This window comes from Fusarium phalaenopsidis (assembly GCF_050370095.1).
Source record: "Fusarium phalaenopsidis strain FUZ10S chromosome Unknown contig_32302, whole genome shotgun sequence".
Classification (NCBI taxonomy): Eukaryota; Fungi; Ascomycota; class Sordariomycetes; order Hypocreales; family Nectriaceae; genus Fusarium; species Fusarium phalaenopsidis.
Window position 1 is genome coordinate 3178464 of NW_028145405.1, and position 16223 is coordinate 3194686.

Genomic DNA, 16223 nt, shown 5'->3' on the forward strand with positions numbered 1-16223 from the left:
AGGTAAAACGATGTGTAAGTGCCATCGATTACATTACTTGTTCGACTACCCACGAAATGTCTCCCCCCCTGGTCTCTCCAGCCCTGAATCATCAGCTCCGGCTCCCCCATCCGGGTCTCCCCGAGGTGAAGAGTACGGAGTTACACCTTTGGAGCTTGAGCTCTCTTGTAATGCGTCGCTGTAACACATGGCCAAGGCCTTAGTAACGAGATCGGACAAGATACGAGATTTTTCTGAAGCCATCTCGACATTTTTTACTCTTCCGATGAACCGACCATCACTCGATTTCATCTCTGCACGTGCAAGATCCAACAGACAGGGAAAAATTGACTGCACAAAACCTTAAATAAAAGATATTCCGTTACTTGATCACGTCAGTCGCTGATAAGAAAAAAACAATCCCCAAAAGAAAAGAAAGCAGAAGGAAATCAAAACACGTCCAATTGGTTCAAATGTCTTCTCTCCAACGAGTCAAACCTCGACTTGTTACTGGTCTCACGTGTGAAAAAGCCATCTTTTTCTTATCAAAAGACGCGACACCAAAAAACCGAAGAAGCCTTCTGTGATTGTACTGTATGTATGTACACATTTGTGGGGGAAGAGGCTGTGCGGTACCTGATCCCATTCGGTGAGTCAAAAGTTTGTTTAATGAAAAATATTGGAGTCGGACCAGTGACTAAAACCCCAGACACATGAACAAGGGTCAACCAATCAGCTTCCACCTCGCCTCATCTTTGGTTCAACGACATCTCTCATTCTCGTTTGTTGATCCAATTTTTTTTTATGTCTTGTCTGTCTCGTCTTTTGTATTTCAGCACTGCTACCGCTGTCGCAGTTGATAATCAACCCCAACACACGTCATGAATGATATGCTGCATCTTTTTGGTCGTCAAGCCCGCATTCAGCTAGTGGTGCCCCCAAATCGCCAAAAACTCTTGGCCTACATAACCCTCTGCCACCCCCGGCGCTACACCTTGACAAGAGCAGAAAAGCCAAGCTTCGTTGTCCCAGGGCCCACGATTGATTCCCAATCTATCCGGGGCATCCCGGGGCGGCTGAGACGGATCCTCCATCCGTTACCGTTCCTCTGGCAAAGAACCTCGGGCAGCGGCACTCAACTTTTTTTCTTCGTTTGCTTCAAGAACCGCATCCACTACCACGGTAAGGACCAATCCCCCCTGCTAGACTTGGGCATGGACGAGGACAACAAGCATCCTCGGTGAGGCCGCCACCAGGGAAGAAAAACAGACTAGGTATATCGGATATGAGCACAGCACAGCACGGTATGTAATTTGCACTAGGTCAAGGTGAGCGAGCACTGGGCAACAGTCGATTTCTGTCTCGACAAGATGAGATGGCTTCATGTCTTATCTACGCCCAGTCACTCAGACGACACACACGAATACGCACACACACACACATTTCTCAGCTTCAGCTTCACCCCAAGCAACAAGCCACGGATAGCGGGGAAAAACCTCGAGATCCAGTAAAATCTCTCCCACCAGGAAAACCACATCCCCAGGTTTTTTCTCCTGTTCCCCCCTATCAGAGTCCACTCACACACACCTTCACTCACACTTGAGCCTCCCTTCCCGTGGCGCCGGTCCATGCCAAGTAGTCAAGCTTTTTTCCCATCCTTATCTCGCCCATCGACCAATCATGTCTCCCCTGATCATCAAAGACACACAAATCGCTTCTGGTCATGATCGTATAACCACCCCCTATTTTCCGCTATCTTTGATATCGTCACGCCACTTTCTAGAAGCTCGCCCTTGTCATTCTCTTCTCCTTCTGCTCTGCTCCCTCCTTCCCCGGCGTGGAATGGGCTTCGCTTTGCGGGGGCAGCTGCTCGTCCCGCCGACCCGGAACCCCGAGATACGGGTCCCCGCACTCAAAGAGTGACCCAATTCATACTTGTCACCACTCCCGATCCCGGTCCGGGGCCCGTCTCCATCCTCAGCCGGCTCCGCTGCCCTGGGGCTCCATGTGTTTTGCCTCGCCTTGCCTCGCCTTGCCTCGCGGATATCTACGTAGTAACTCGCCTTTTAATCTTCGTCATGGGTTTTCGTGATTCACCATCATTACCCCGCCTATAGAACCGTGGGGTATCTAGATAGATTGGTTGCATTATCTTGCTCCAGCTTCTCCAGACCAATCTTTCAATGTCAACCACGTTTGTCCAAGTATCCACTATCACCCATGCAACAAACTTCCAAGCCTTTGTATTTCATACTCGTGTCCCTAGATCTTCTGCGACGAGCTTGTAACTGGCATCAATATCTCTACCTCAATCCTCATCAGAGCATGATAAATGTCGACACAGCCATCAATGCACCCCCAAAATAACCCCCAATCACAATACACAAGAAAACAGTCCAGTCCAACTCCAAAGAAACCCTCCCAAGACTCCAAAAAGTGCACCCAAACCTTGCGCCGGGTATCCTTCATCGCCTAGATTGAAACAACGCCTTGTCAATATATGCAAAGCTTTCCCGTTTGCTCGTTCCGCGTCAACTCATACGACAAGATGTCGTGGTTTCGATAGTGAAGCATCAACCGGTACCGCCGTGGCAGCCCGGGCCCTCCACCTGTGACCCCGTTTCCATCTCCGTCGCCCGTCTGGATTGGGCTCAGGGCCATGCCGTGCATCGGCCGAAGCACCTTCCTGTGCTCCTCCTCATCTGACTGTGTCGGCAACACCCACTCTACTCGGAACCCGTGTTCCCAGATTCCTTCCTCGCGCTCTGATGGCGCAGCCTTGCGAGTCAGCGTCAAGAGCACCACCCGCCCAATCGGTGACCCAATCACCACCAGGGAGAGTTCTGGCGCCAGCGCAATCATATTGAGTCTACCCGTCGCATGGAAGTGTGCCACGAGCCCTACCTCCTTGAACCTGCCAAACCTCAATGCGTCTGGGCAGACAACACCAAACTCCACTCGGCGGTCCCAGTCCGACGTCCGAGAGAATGGCCGCATCTCAATGTCCTTTTCGTACGTCCGTAACAGAAAGAACTTGCGTTTAAGCCCCGCCAGCCGGGCTTCTGGTTCTTGTCGATTATGGTTGCCGCAAGGCGGTCGCTTCAGGAAACCTATCATCCGGGATTCCTGTCGAGGTGTCTCGAGTATTTCGCCGCTGTGGGGGAAATAAGTCATGTCGGCCTTCCTGGGAAGAATCTCCTCGTCTGAGCTGGTCCCATCCTCACAGATCTTGCCATCAAAGTCGTCCAAGAATGCGTTCAGCGTATCGAACGAGTCGTGGGGCGTAAAGGGGGCAACCAGAGCGTGCTCTACGGTGCCTGCCGGGAACGTCCCGCCTGCAGGAATTATGGCGAAGGCTTCGGCGCCAAGAATATCCTGATGGTTGTCATCCTCTATGTCGTCTCCATCATCCTCCTCCTCTTCGCTTCCAACCTCTGTATCTTCAAAATCGTCTTCATCTGCGCTTTCGCCGCCGCTTTCTTCGCTGTCCAAGAGGGCGCCAGGTCCTTGAAAGCCGAACGGCAGTTGCAGCATATGAGGGTGAGCTTGAGCCATGACAGGCTGCGCTGCTCTTCGATGCGGATTGTTTGGGATCTTGTTGATGGCATTCTTCACATTAACCAACGGGTGGCTGCACCCATTAGATGCGCGGATAACTTCGACTTGGCTCGTGTGAAGGCCAAACAGCTCCTCGCTAGTCCGTACTTTCATGAAGCAACTATCATCCAAGGCGAGCACTCCCCAGCCTCTAGTAGGGGAAGGATAGAATTCCTCGCTCTTGAGCTGATTGAGGGCTTGGATGGCTATCGGGCCTTGATGGGCTTGCCAGATATCCGCCAGCCAAACGGTTCCCTTGATATCAATTGCACATACCTTCTGGGCCTGGCCTTCAAAGTCATCCACAAAACAAATGTTGGGCATATTGTCCGCGTCGCTGCCCATGATAATGACTATCCTCCAATTGCGGTTTCGCCGATGACCGATCCTCCTTTCTGGCTTTTTAGGTCCCTGGGAGTCTGAGGAGGAGGCTTCTTTCCGCCTGAAAGGGTCCGATGTCAATGCCAAGGCAAACACAACCACCTCGTGACGGTTCGAGCTGACAGCAATGAGGCGGGACTTTTGATGTATAGCCAAACCCCATGCAGACATACCGACGTTCTCACGGAAGAAGGGCCTTGGTGTAGCTCTGTGCGACGAGCCAGTAGTTTCACGGCCTCCAAAGACGTATGTGCCAATATGCTTCGTGTAGTACGCAACCACGTCGCCGTCATCGTAGCACGCAAGCACAATCTCTTCGTGCCCAAGTAGCCCAGTGATAATATGGTTGATCAGATGTGGTCTTCTCGGGTCGAGATATCCTCCGACCGAACGGGAGTAGGGGCTCGGTTCGGGCTTGAGTTGAAGATCGGGGTGGCAAGGAAGCGATTGGTGCGGTACTCCGCGGGGTTTGTAGACGAATATGTGGCCTTGGTAGGCGACAAAGTAGAGCTAGGGTAGGTGATCAGTAATGCACACATTCACCGGAAGGCCGGGAGGTCGCACATTGCACACTTGAGAGAGAGCCGTAAGGTTGTTCCTATAGCTCTGCATGCTCGGTACAAGTCTATAGATGGAGGATTCAGGGCCGGCCTGATTCTCGTCATCTTCGGAAGGCCACGTAAAGGGGATTTCGGCGTCGGTGGGGTGCAAGCCTAGGGACAACCGTTCGCGCTGGCGGATGGCAGCTCTGGCCCCATCGCCAAACTGATCAGGCGCAAAGCAGTTTGTGTCAGCAGCAGAGACCTAGATGGCAATGAGAGGCATTTCCCAAGCTCAAAAGACTCACCCGCTCGTTGGCGGTTTGCGCGTAGCATTTTCCCACAGAAATCGGGAACTTTGCAGGGGCGGAGGGCGATGGTTGGCTTTCCATCAGCAAGCATTCAAGGATGCGCGGAGGGGAGCCTCGTTGCGGTGTTGCACATGAACATTCGGATAATGGCGATACGGCAAGGTGCGTTGCGAGTCGCGACCGGGAGATCAGTACGACGAGGCTATTAGAGTTGTAGGGTTAAGTTGTGTGATGCTGCAGGACAACTGATTGTGCTTCTGTGGTGGTAGAGAGTGAGAGGCGAGGTGAGGTGGCGGGGCGCAGTGCCTCCGACTTGCGCCTGTTATCGATAAGGAGCTTGCTCACACCTCGGCAGGTGCATTCGGTGTTGAGAAGGCATACGCATATTCACACTGTCATCTATAGAATCATAGCCTGACCCAAACTCGCAACTTGAAGTTCAACGTTGCCAACACTATCTCTGTTTGTACCCCTTTTCCGGAAATATACAATCCTTGACACAAACTCCGTTCCAGTTATACTCCAATAAATCTTGAGACCCGGTTGCATTTTCATCATTTCCCTGAAATTCGCTGCCCAGTTTCACATATAAACGCCGAGTCTTCCAAATCCGTCCTCATGCCGCCATCAGATCTAGCATGTCCTTCATTCGGTAGTCTAGCATCGGAGTCACCCAGTCGTCATGCAATAGCCCGTACGTCTCGGTCGTATTGCCCTTTGGCTTTCGTGCGTTGAGGGCCCAGTATCCGAAGTCGGCGTTCTGTTCTCGGAGGAAACGCATGAGATGCTGCCAGTAGTTTGCATCGCCGACAGATGGTTTGGACGGTGCACCAAATTCGCCGACCCAGACAGGCGCCATGTCCTCATCCAAGATATACCCCCAATTATGCCGCATGGCCTTTGCAAACGACTCGTACTCGCGTAGAAGGAATCGTCCTTCCCAGGTGCCCCATCCCGACCACGCGTAGACATGCGCTGAATACACTACTCGATGGTCCACGTCAAGTTTGATAGGACGCTTTCCAACATGAGATAGGTCGTTGGATGATTCAGTGCCTTCAACGATGACAAGCCAGTTCTTGTTCATTCGAAGGAGCCTGTTACCACAACGTTCTGCGGCTGTTGCCCACTTGGACCATGGCATCGTTCCCCAGAGACCTCGAATCTCGTTCCGGAGATCAACGCCAATAACGAGCGGATTATTCACATGCGGCAACATGATGGTCTCCCAGTGCTGAATCCACTCCTCCTCGGTCTGCTTCACGGGGCAGAACGGTCCCAGATAATCGTTGGCCCAGGCAGCATCGCATGGGTCTGCACCGCAGCACCATATAGCGCTCGTAATGTGGTTATTAACAATCACCGCAATGCCCGCCTTGGTCAGTGACTCCACGACGGCATGGAATACATCCATGGCCCTCAGCCCTACCAGGTCCGAGTTTGCACGAAGGTACCTCGCATCAACGGTTGGGTTCTTGATGACCAGCTCGTCAGCGTAAGGCAGTCTGACACTGTTAAAGCCGAGACGCTTGATAGTCTGAGCAATGTCATCGCGGTGTCGGATATCCAGTCCCCCTGCCACAAAAAGCTCATCGCTAGCTCCGTACCAGTTCACCGAAGCAAGCTTGAAGCGCTCACCGCGAGCGTCGACGATATCGCGACCTTTGGTCCGCAGTGGCAATGTAAAGTTGGAGATCTGAATGTTCTTGGTGGGCAGCTGCAATGGCTTATGGCTGAATCGTTCTGTTTCTGCATCTGGTGTCCATTTTTGGCGACGAGCAGTCTCTATGTGCCATCTATAGGTCCAGGCAACACCGAGAACCAGAATCGTTACCAAGAGGAAGATGGCACAGCACCGACTTCGGAAGCATCTGCCTCTTCGTCCACACCTCCTCGCTGGCTTTTTGTCGGCAGGGAAGCGTGTGTATGAGTAAAACCTGGTGGATTCGAAATTCGAAGGATTCTCATATTGCTGCTCATCTTCATTCTTGTCTTCATTACCATCCTCTCCGTTGATCCAGTCGTCAAGCAAGCGGCTCCGTTGACCGGTGTCTGTCTCCGGGATGCGGGGCCGCTTGCCGCGAATGAAGGCCGAGAGTCGGGACGCCCCACTCATAGTCAGGATGAAAGGCTGACCACCCACAATGGGATTTTGTCGTGTGCTCTTGGGGTTTCCAGCTGATCTCGTCTCAATCGCACGTTGTACTGAGTCTTTGAGTCGAGTTGGTATTCCCCTATTTGGGGATCCGATTGTGTCTCCAGAAGATCGTTGGAAAAGCGAATTTCGTCGCGCACGCAACACACCAAAGACGTGTTGGAATGACGCTATCTGAGCATCAGCACTCGATCTGACCAGGGCAATGAAGGAGGATCTTGAGGCAGCGATCTCACACGAGGGTCACCTCCCGCTATTATACCTCTCACACCAGCTGCTGAGCTCAGATAAGCTGTCTGGTCCCTGGACTGTGGTGCCCTTTTCGGATGGGCCGGAACAGGATGCAGGGCGATCTGACCAACTGAATGTCGACTGGCCACTGAACGAGGAAGCACGCGACACAAGAATTGGATATTGGACGCTTCATCGCAACAACATTTTGAACTTAAACTGACTCCCAACAACACTCAAGAATAAGGTTTCGGTATTTTGACTTTACTTTATTATGTGTTTACTTCTTTAATGAATAATTGACATAAATTGCCATTGTTCGCTATATTTCACCCATAAGTAATGGCATTAAACTGGTGTGCCTCATGTTTCGGCGCTTCGCACTTGGCAAAGAGCCCGTGCCGCCGATTACGCCAGCATGGACACCAACCGCAATGCCTCACGCCGTGTGAAGTAATGTTAATTAGCAGACGATGGCCTAAGGAGAGTTATTAAGAAAGACTGGGTTTGGCGAGGAAATCCGAAAACACCTAGGTATTGAGTAACCCAATCGTAAAAGGTTGTCAGAATGACAATGGCGTTGGATAGGTAAGTGTACACCAAGGACGCAGTGGACCGATGGGTGTTTGGGTAAGATGACTACCCGGGCAGTCAAGTGACGAAATCTTTCGGGGCAATCGAAGCTCAAATTACAGGGAGCCCAACCAGGTGGACCGATATTGATTTGTTCCCTCTACTTCGTAATTAATGCCCATTGCACCACCCAAGCTTCATCTCCAGTCCGAAACCTCACAGCTTAAAAGCCCACCGAGAAGCATGTCCCCGAATCATCCCAACCCAAAACGAGATGAAAAAAAATTCCCGAAAAACACCAAATTGCACCTTAAGACATGTCGTGGGCTCTGACTTCATCGGCCAAGCGCAGAAGATCCTTTGCTTGCTGCTCAATTTGGTCAACAAGAAGCTTCGGCTCGCGAGCTTATGTTGGGAGGTCGTCGATGTCGATCTTTGGCTCCAGACCTGCGGAGCCAGCTGAGCCAGCTGCAGCAAACTTCTTGGTCCTCTTTTGGCCAGGATGGAGTGCAAGTCGGCGGTTGTGTGCTCCAGCAACCGTTCTCTCGCACGCGTCGTGCTTGGAAATGCACTCCACCTGCGCCTTTCGCAAGGTGTAGCCAGGTGTGAGCTTGAAGTCACTCTTGCCCAGGGTACCTGTGGTGTCGCGCCAATTGTGTTCAGTCCGGCCTTTTTGTCAATGGCCATTGTCATAACGGCCGCTGCGCCTTGCTTTCTCGCCTGCTTCCGGACCTCAGACTCTCGTTCTTCGTTTCCATCAGCCTTCCACTCTATCTTGGGCAAATCCTTAGGGGTATCTTATCATAATAATAGACCGAGAGCAAGAGGGAATAATCTAAGGAGTGTGTGTGTATCTTCTCGTTATGTGCTTAATCTTTACATAAAGATATCCTAAGTTCTCTTTGAACTATTGACTATGTTTACCTACCCAGATATAGGGATCCCGAAACCAGCCACCACCACATGTAAGCGACGAAGGTGCGTCGACAACTATCCTCTGGGTACCACGCCGAACCTTGTCTTCGCACCCACCAGAGACCATCATCAAAGGGGTAAATGACTTCACTCGGGAGGAAAGAATCTCCTATGATGATCTCCTTCGGCTATAGGAAAGCCCAGTGACCAAAAAATCATCAGAAGCATACTTTCGTCAAATGTTCCGCGACTGGACCACGAAGACGACGCCCCAACCATCGCCAGCCATCTCAACGCCTGGCATCAACGCCAAAGGGGGGGTTTCTGGACGGAAGACCTTTCGCCAAACCCTAAGAAGCGAGAAGTCGATGGAAACAAAAGTGGAGGGAAAATCTCTTCCCCATACTTCCTTGGCCTCCAGGTTATCTTGTGAACGCCTAGTACGCCTTAGAGCCGGCCTTCTCTGTGTAATTGAACGCATCCATAGGAGGTAACTTTCAGTACGACTTAGTTCTGGTTGATAGGGCTCTTTCCTGGTAGCCAACGGCACGGAAGACAAGCTTGCGGAGTGCATAGATTGAAATGTAGTTCAAGGTATGATTGTATTGGAATGAGATAACCTGATATCTCAAGGTTGATGTTCCTCACTTGGTGAGGTTCTTTTGTCCGCAGCTACCGGTATGGTTACAAATCCATGTCCCAATTCCCGCCGGCGCTCTCTAGACTCGTGTCTCTAGAGTCAGTAGACAGACAGACGCTCTGTCTGTTCTGTTGTTACACCCAATAACGTCTCGCGCCAATACCCTCCAACAAGGGCCAGTCTGACGGAACCTGAAACTGCATTCGTTTAGAGTCTCAGACTCGTCGTCTTGGTCGTTATTCTACATCAGCAAACTCTTAGGTTTGGTGTTTGCTAGAGTCGACAGGCATCCCCGCGCTTTGCTCTTCTCCTTATTCAAAGCCGCACCCATCTCAAATGTCAACGCCTCGCTATCGTGTCAAGAAAAGTCCTCCATTAATAAAAAAAAAAAAAAAAGTAAATCCAGTCGTTGGTGTTGCTGATCCTTCTCTTACCGAGGACTAGCGTGTCGGCAAAAAGCTTCGAGGCTTTGCGCGGTGGCTGTCGCAGCGGTGTGAAGGTCGTTGGTTGATTTTGGGTATAATTATGCGTAAATATGTGATTATCGTCTCTCAATGCTCTCTTCGTTCAAGTCTGGAGCTTTCATGTTTGATTCATGCTCAGTGGGTGCATGTCTTTGTCTTTATATGTCGGCATAGCAAACGTCTCTCCGGCATCCCATGATGTAGCCGGCGGGGGTCTAGGGCTCGAGAACGAACGTGCTGGCGCATGGTAGCGAGCGGTTCGCCCAAAGTAGTCGGGGGTTCTTCGTCCACTCTCAGGGGACTTCACTGGAGTAATGGGTGTTACCGCGGCGCTCGAATCTCGTGAGAGCATCTCGTACGAACGTGTGCTATTCTTGGCATCGATGTGGGCATCCACCGATACAAATTCTTTCTTGTTCTTGAACGGCTTCGAGAATAGTTCGAGCCATCCTTGGGCCATGGACCATCGTCCGAGGAAGAAGAGTAGCCAAAGGCCGTTGAGCTATCACGGGTTAGCTAAGGTTCGGATTAATATTTGACACGTCAACATACTGCGAGAAGAAGCAACACAGCCGTGACGGTTGCTTCGTTAAGAACAAGTGCTGTTGCTTCGTCGAGACATTTGGCCTTTTTGCCGTTCTCCAAGACCAGGCACTTCACCCAGTCCTCAGCCAATGTGGGGTCGTCAGTCACAGACTGTACAACGTTATCCTGGAATACAAAGATGACACAAAAGAAGATGACATCGGCGATGATGATGAGAACGATGGCAATGCCTCGCCATTGAAGGGCGATGACGCGACGAACCCTGCGGTATGCTTGTCGTGGGCTCATGGTCTTGATGCTCTGGGTGTAAGTAGGCAGGCTGGAACCCTCCGAAGACGCGCCGTTGTCGCCCAAGGCAGCCAGGTAAACCTTGATGCAGTAGCCAAAGGTGGCAAAGGTGATGATGACAGTCAACCCGGCGAAGAGCATCAGAGGGATCCAGAAGTCGGCCAAGCTGTTGGCGTGGTTGATGTGGCATGTCGCCCCGAAGCGGAACGAGACACCGCTGAAGACGAGGGCCAGGATGATGCCCAGAATAGGAACTCCCCATCCAGCCGCCTGGGCAAAGATCATAAAGTTTCGGCCAACAAGGACCTGCCAGCAGATCTGAAGGTGAAGCGATACGGATCTGAGAAACACCCACATGACGCCAGCCCAGCCTCCGAGGAGGAGGAATGCGCCCGAGGCGCCACAGACCTGGCTCGTCTTCATGCTGTGGGGGGTGATCTCATTGTAGCATTGATCCGGTCGCGCTGCCAGCGGAATCACAAAGCCCAGCTGGTTTATTGCATCAGTAACTGTGTGCCAGGGCCTAGAACATCAACTCACATTCATTAGCAACACAGCAAAGGTCAGACATATGCTCAGATAATGGCGGTTGGTCTTGTCCACAGGCAAGCATGCCCATGATAGGAGCAAGAAGACGCAACACAGAACACTAAAGGCAGCGACCCAGTTCGCGACCGCCGTCAGGGTCTCGAAACGATCAGGGTACACCCAGTCGGTCATGGGACATGGCAGGCAGCATTGCATAGTGCCCACCATTTGACAGAGCCGTCCATCGACAACTAAGTATTTGTTAGATAACCCGACAACAACCCTAGCTCAGACACTCTTACATCCACCCTCGTCGGGAAATAGCGTTTGGTCGAAGAACGGCGGGGGGCATAGGTTTAGCCCAATAGTAGTGTTGGCCATGGTGAACGAAAACGGAGAGAGACTGTCGATAGAAATCAAGGGCACTGGCCACAACAGGCGCAGGTCCTATCGAGAAAAGGTTCCCCAGTCCAGTCGATAGAAGTCGAAGGTCGGTCGAGTTCAATGAGATAGAAGGTGTGGCGCTGATCGGTCGATTCGATATTGAGTAGAACAGTTGACGCCGGTATGAGTTCAGTACGACTATGACACGGCGAGCGGTTCGTCGATATGTCGAGGATGTGACACCAGGCGGCAGTACCGAGATGGTTTCGATGGGGTTGTATACAAGCAATGGTGAATGAGGTAGGATGTCGAGGAATCCCAAGACGGTATAGTAGACAGAGTATTACACAAGAAGCATTATCCAAGACACAATAGACAAGACGGCAACACCAAGATGGTGCGGTCAGCACAGAGACACAAGAGACAGACAACGAGCAAAGACGAAGTCGCGCGTGGGGAGGAGGGTAGGCGGGTCATATAGGCTGGCGGGATGGAGAGAGATCTGGATATTTGGCCAGCAGCACTACCGGCATCAGCACCACTCGCAATACGGGGATCGAGGACCAAGCTCGAGGCGAGAGTGGAGGTAACGGGTCGCCTCCGTCTTGTTGCCACCCCTGCCATGCTGAGCCGAGAGAAGGCTCGAAGAGTTCCTTTGCATCTACATCTCTCCCACCCTTTCGGGGCCGTATAGACCACGGGCGAGGGCCCTCTGTCGGGCATGGCACCGGGACCAGGGCAGTTCTGACAGGGACCAATGGGGCCGTGATGGAGGGCTGAGTTGACGACTCCTCAGGCGCTGCGACTACTGGAGACCACGGCTTGAACCGTCATTGGGGGGGATGGTGGTCGGTGATGACGAGCGGGCGCCCATTCGGAAGGGAGAAGAGGCGGAGAGAGAGGAGGGGCATAGTGAGGAAGCAGGGGTTGCTGGACCTCCACTGGGAGTGACCCACCAACACGCAGCCCTGAGAGGCCCCAGGGACTCGAGAGGGTCTCGAATGGAGCCCGTTTCCCAAGAAGGGCATCTGTTGCTGCCAGGTCCCAGGGGTAGAGGCGAGTTTTGGCGGAGCCGGAGGTTTTTAGGTGGGGAGCAGTGTTTTCGCTGCAGGGGTGAACTCCAGGGGTGTCGATGTGTGTCTCGGCCGCCACGACACTCCCCTTGCATCCTCTGACTCCGGCGACACGGCCGCCCAACCCCAGACCCCGGTAATGAGATTGTGGGCGATGGGTGACCTCACTCACTCAACCCACGACGGGACACTCAATCCCAGCAAGCCCTGTATTGGTATCAGGTCGGTCATTTCTCCAGGCCCAGATTGATGGTACTCTGGGTCCGTGAGTCCAGCTTGTACCACAGCTAAGTAGGCGGCCACGTTGAGAGCCTCAGGGCTCGTCAAGTCAGCATGTCATTGGCAATTTCTCAACCAAACAACAGAGCCCAGTGGTAAAAAAAAGAGCTGCAGAGGAGATGAAGAGACTGCCCAGGCTACCCATACAGGCCAACCATAGGCCTCGATCTGCCTTTCCACCGCCATGGGTGGTACAGTTTTCTTCCATGCTGACCTTGGTAGTTGGGGGCGACTTGGCCGGACCCTGGCGGGCTGGGCTGATTTTGAGATGCGTTATGCGAAAAAGAGTCTGCTGCGAGCCTTGGTTGGATCTTGGATGACGAGTAACTGTGCGGTCTCGGCTATAGTTCGCAGGTTGGGACTCGAAAAGATTTCGTCAAGAGGCGCTCGTACCTATACTCGGTCCCGCCGGTTTGATCATGGGTTAGGCGTGCTTTGGTGGTGGCTGTTATGCGGGGCGGCGTTTCTCGAGGCCTCACTGCGCCATTATCAAGGGTCCTTGTTCGATGCTCTTGGACGCCTTGTCATTGAAGGAAGGTGGATTTTCTATCGACAAAGTCGTCATTCCAGAGACGTCATCGCCATCACCACCACTGTCGACGTAGATACCGTCCGCAGGTCTCGGGGCCACGTTGCTCGTTCACCATCGAAACGGTGAACGCTCGAGGAGGGACCCATCTGGGTGCCGTTCTGCGCGTCTCAGGGCATCCGGTCGGTCCCTCAGCCGTGCTGGGCTCAGGTTGATGGTTCTGCAGAGGGGCGGAGTTCCGTGCAACCGTTGAACCTGCAAAGCTTAATGGGCGGGAACCAACGAGAGGCGCCGCCACCATAGTGAGTATTTCTAGAAACCAGGACAGATACGTCGTGCGATACGTTGCCCTGGTCAAGCCGACTTGCTTCTTGCTAGTTGCCTGCCTGCCTGTGGGAGAAGGAGCTGGGTTGAGTGAGTCGCATTGTCGCATCTAGGCGGGGCATGACGAGCATGTCCAACTGTCACGGGACCAGGCCTCCTTCCAGTTCAAGGCCATCATCGCGCCCACAATTTGTTTCTGATGGCCCACGGTAAGCATTCAAGGATCTCTATCTTTCCCATCCCAATGCTTCATTTGTCAATTCAAGCACGCGTGTGCGTACATGTGCCCCAACCGGACATGTTCCCCTATAGGACGATGATGATCTCGTGCTGACTAGATTGTCCATCACAATACCCCATCACCATCTCGAGCAATGCCGATATCGTACCCGTCACTATCCACCATCGAACGAGGCGTTCCTGTTGGTGCGCTGCCTTTCAAGCACATTAGACTTCCCTAACGCTCCCGCTCATCCGCTTCTCATCGCCCAGTCGCTGGAATTGGGTTATGTGGCTGGCTCTGGAGCATCAATATCAACGCCTGTTAAGGCTGATCATCTTGTGTTGGTCTCAAGCCATTGCGAGAGGTTAAGATCTATTCGACAGACTGCAGCCAGTAACCTCGCTCACAGCGCTCCTGAGCCGTCGCCCAAAAAGCACTCGGACAAGACACAAGCCGTCCTCGCGCTATGACTGGCCTCTCGGCCCTTCTCCCCTCCCCGCTGATTTTCTCCACAAGACACGACGCACCCTTGTCCATCACACCCCATCACTCCTTGTCACTCCCGTCTCGCCCATGCTCATGTTCATTGATCCTCTTGTCGCCGCTTCTGTCTGTTGGTTGTGACTCGCAGAAGCCCCTTGTTCACATGGGCATGTCATTGAGCCTGCATCTGGCCTTTGCCACTCAGGAACTAAGTCTTCTGTCCTTTCGCGATACCCCGACTTGGCTTCTGATTTGCCTCTTGGAATTTGACTCTCGAGTCTCCCCACAATCGTCGACTTTGCCAGGCCCAGTCACAGCGAGAGATGCCAGTTTCCACTGCAATGGCAATCTCGCGTGCCTGTATCAATAATAGCTTACTGGCAAATGCAAAACAGACAAAGCACGCCTATTATTGACTATAGGCATGGACTCGTCGATATAAGCCGCATAACGCACCCAGAGAGGCGGGAATTTTCAACAGAGCTCACTTCAATGCCTGAAAGTCACCACCTGCCAAAAAGTCTTCCCTGCAGTATATCAGGCCAGGGCCCAGGTTGCAGATCTCCAGCGGTTGGTGATCGAAGGCCGCCGAGTTGCCGTTCTGGTCGTATTGTTCCTTTTGCCCAACCCCGATGCAAGCTTACATATGATGATCACATCACATCAGGTCATCTTCTCCTCAGCATCCTTCACATGGAGGAGACTCCAAGCTGATATGTCGCATCTGCACCTGAAATCGAAAGCGAGAAATTGAGCAGGTCGAAGTCGACCATCCCAACAAAAACAAAGGAGTTGGTTGACTGACAACGGCAAGTTGGTGTGCCACACTCTTGATGCAGGTACCTGGCATCCCCCGGCCGGCATGGGCCAGAGGTCTGTCATGTCACTCCCCGGTCAACTGTCAGCCACTTCCGCTGCAACTTGGAGAAGTTGGTGGTGTGTCATCTTTCTTTTTCTGTCCCTTCGGTCCTTTCTTGCGACATCCCCAAGACACATGCGGGAAAAGCCAAACGGCTAGCCATGTGCACTAACAACTCGGCCGAACGAGACACATCCCGCTGTCTTTTGGACGCGTAAGAAGGCCAGATGAAACTCTTATTCTCTATACTGCTCGTCGACAAACCTCCTGAGGATCCGAGCGAGAGACGGCTGTTGCACCAACTCGTTGTCGGCCCGCTTATCAGACCCTCGCCAGAGTCCACATCTATTCTTGGGCTGTCTGAGTCCGGCGGACAAAAGGGCCCGGGAGGCTCCGATGGTTGTCGATGGAGAGCCAGCATCATTTCTGCAGACTTTGATTAACACCCTCCATCCACATCTTCCCCGCATTCTTCCTTTTAGCTTGCCTCTCTTACACCCATTCGGCACTTCGATCGTCAGAATAATTAGAAAAGACAGCATGTGAGGCCGACAAGTGTCGGTCATCAGCACAGCAAGATGCCTCAACAATTCCGGACTCACTGGTTTATGTCGGGGCTTGATCTCTTTCCGAAACGCCCTGCATCGAAAAAGCCTGCGCCGGTGACCGAGACTTCGACATAGTCACGGCTCACATGCCCTTTACGGCCGTGTGGCGCTTTGTCCATTTCCATTCATCTCCCTTCCAGAAGCTTACCAGTAGTGCTGAAGCCTTTACGTTTCAACCCTGTCCTGGTTGTCAATGCCAGGTTTGTTGTGTGGTGGAACAAGTTCAAACTCCTGGGCTGGAGAGAACAGCACAGGGCAGTATAACATGTCGAGCAACACTCACCTATACAAAGCGTAAAGTTGCCTTCAAGGTG

At 52.6% G+C, this 16223-nt stretch overlaps 3 protein-coding genes across 3 annotated transcripts; all 3 read right to left on the reverse strand.

Moving 5' to 3' along the window:
• Positions 1 to 2472: 2472 nt before the first annotated feature.
• LRP88_08344 (uncharacterized protein) lies at positions 2473 to 4888 on the reverse strand (the record flags this gene model as incomplete). Its single annotated transcript, XM_083244852.1, has 4 exons — positions 2473 to 3573; positions 3853 to 4467; positions 4522 to 4722; positions 4805 to 4888. 4 exons carry the CDS (start codon positions 4886 to 4888, stop codon positions 2473 to 2475), a joined length of 2001 nt encoding a protein of 666 aa, XP_083099346.1.
• Positions 4889 to 5423: 535 nt separating this feature from the next.
• LRP88_08345 (glycoside hydrolase superfamily) lies at positions 5424 to 6923 on the reverse strand (the record flags this gene model as incomplete). The annotated part of the gene is made up of 1 exon (XM_083244853.1): positions 5424 to 6923. The coding sequence occupies one exon, from the start codon at positions 6921 to 6923 to the stop codon at positions 5424 to 5426; it is 1500 nt and encodes a 499-aa protein (XP_083099347.1).
• Positions 6924 to 9903: 2980 nt separating this feature from the next.
• LRP88_08346 (uncharacterized protein) lies at positions 9904 to 11528 on the reverse strand (the record flags this gene model as incomplete). The annotated part of the gene is made up of 4 exons (XM_083244854.1): positions 9904 to 10287; positions 10338 to 11108; positions 11160 to 11398; positions 11450 to 11528. The coding sequence occupies 4 exons, from the start codon at positions 11526 to 11528 to the stop codon at positions 9904 to 9906; spliced, it is 1473 nt and encodes a 490-aa protein (XP_083099348.1).
• Between the last annotated feature and the right edge of the window lie 4695 nt (positions 11529 to 16223).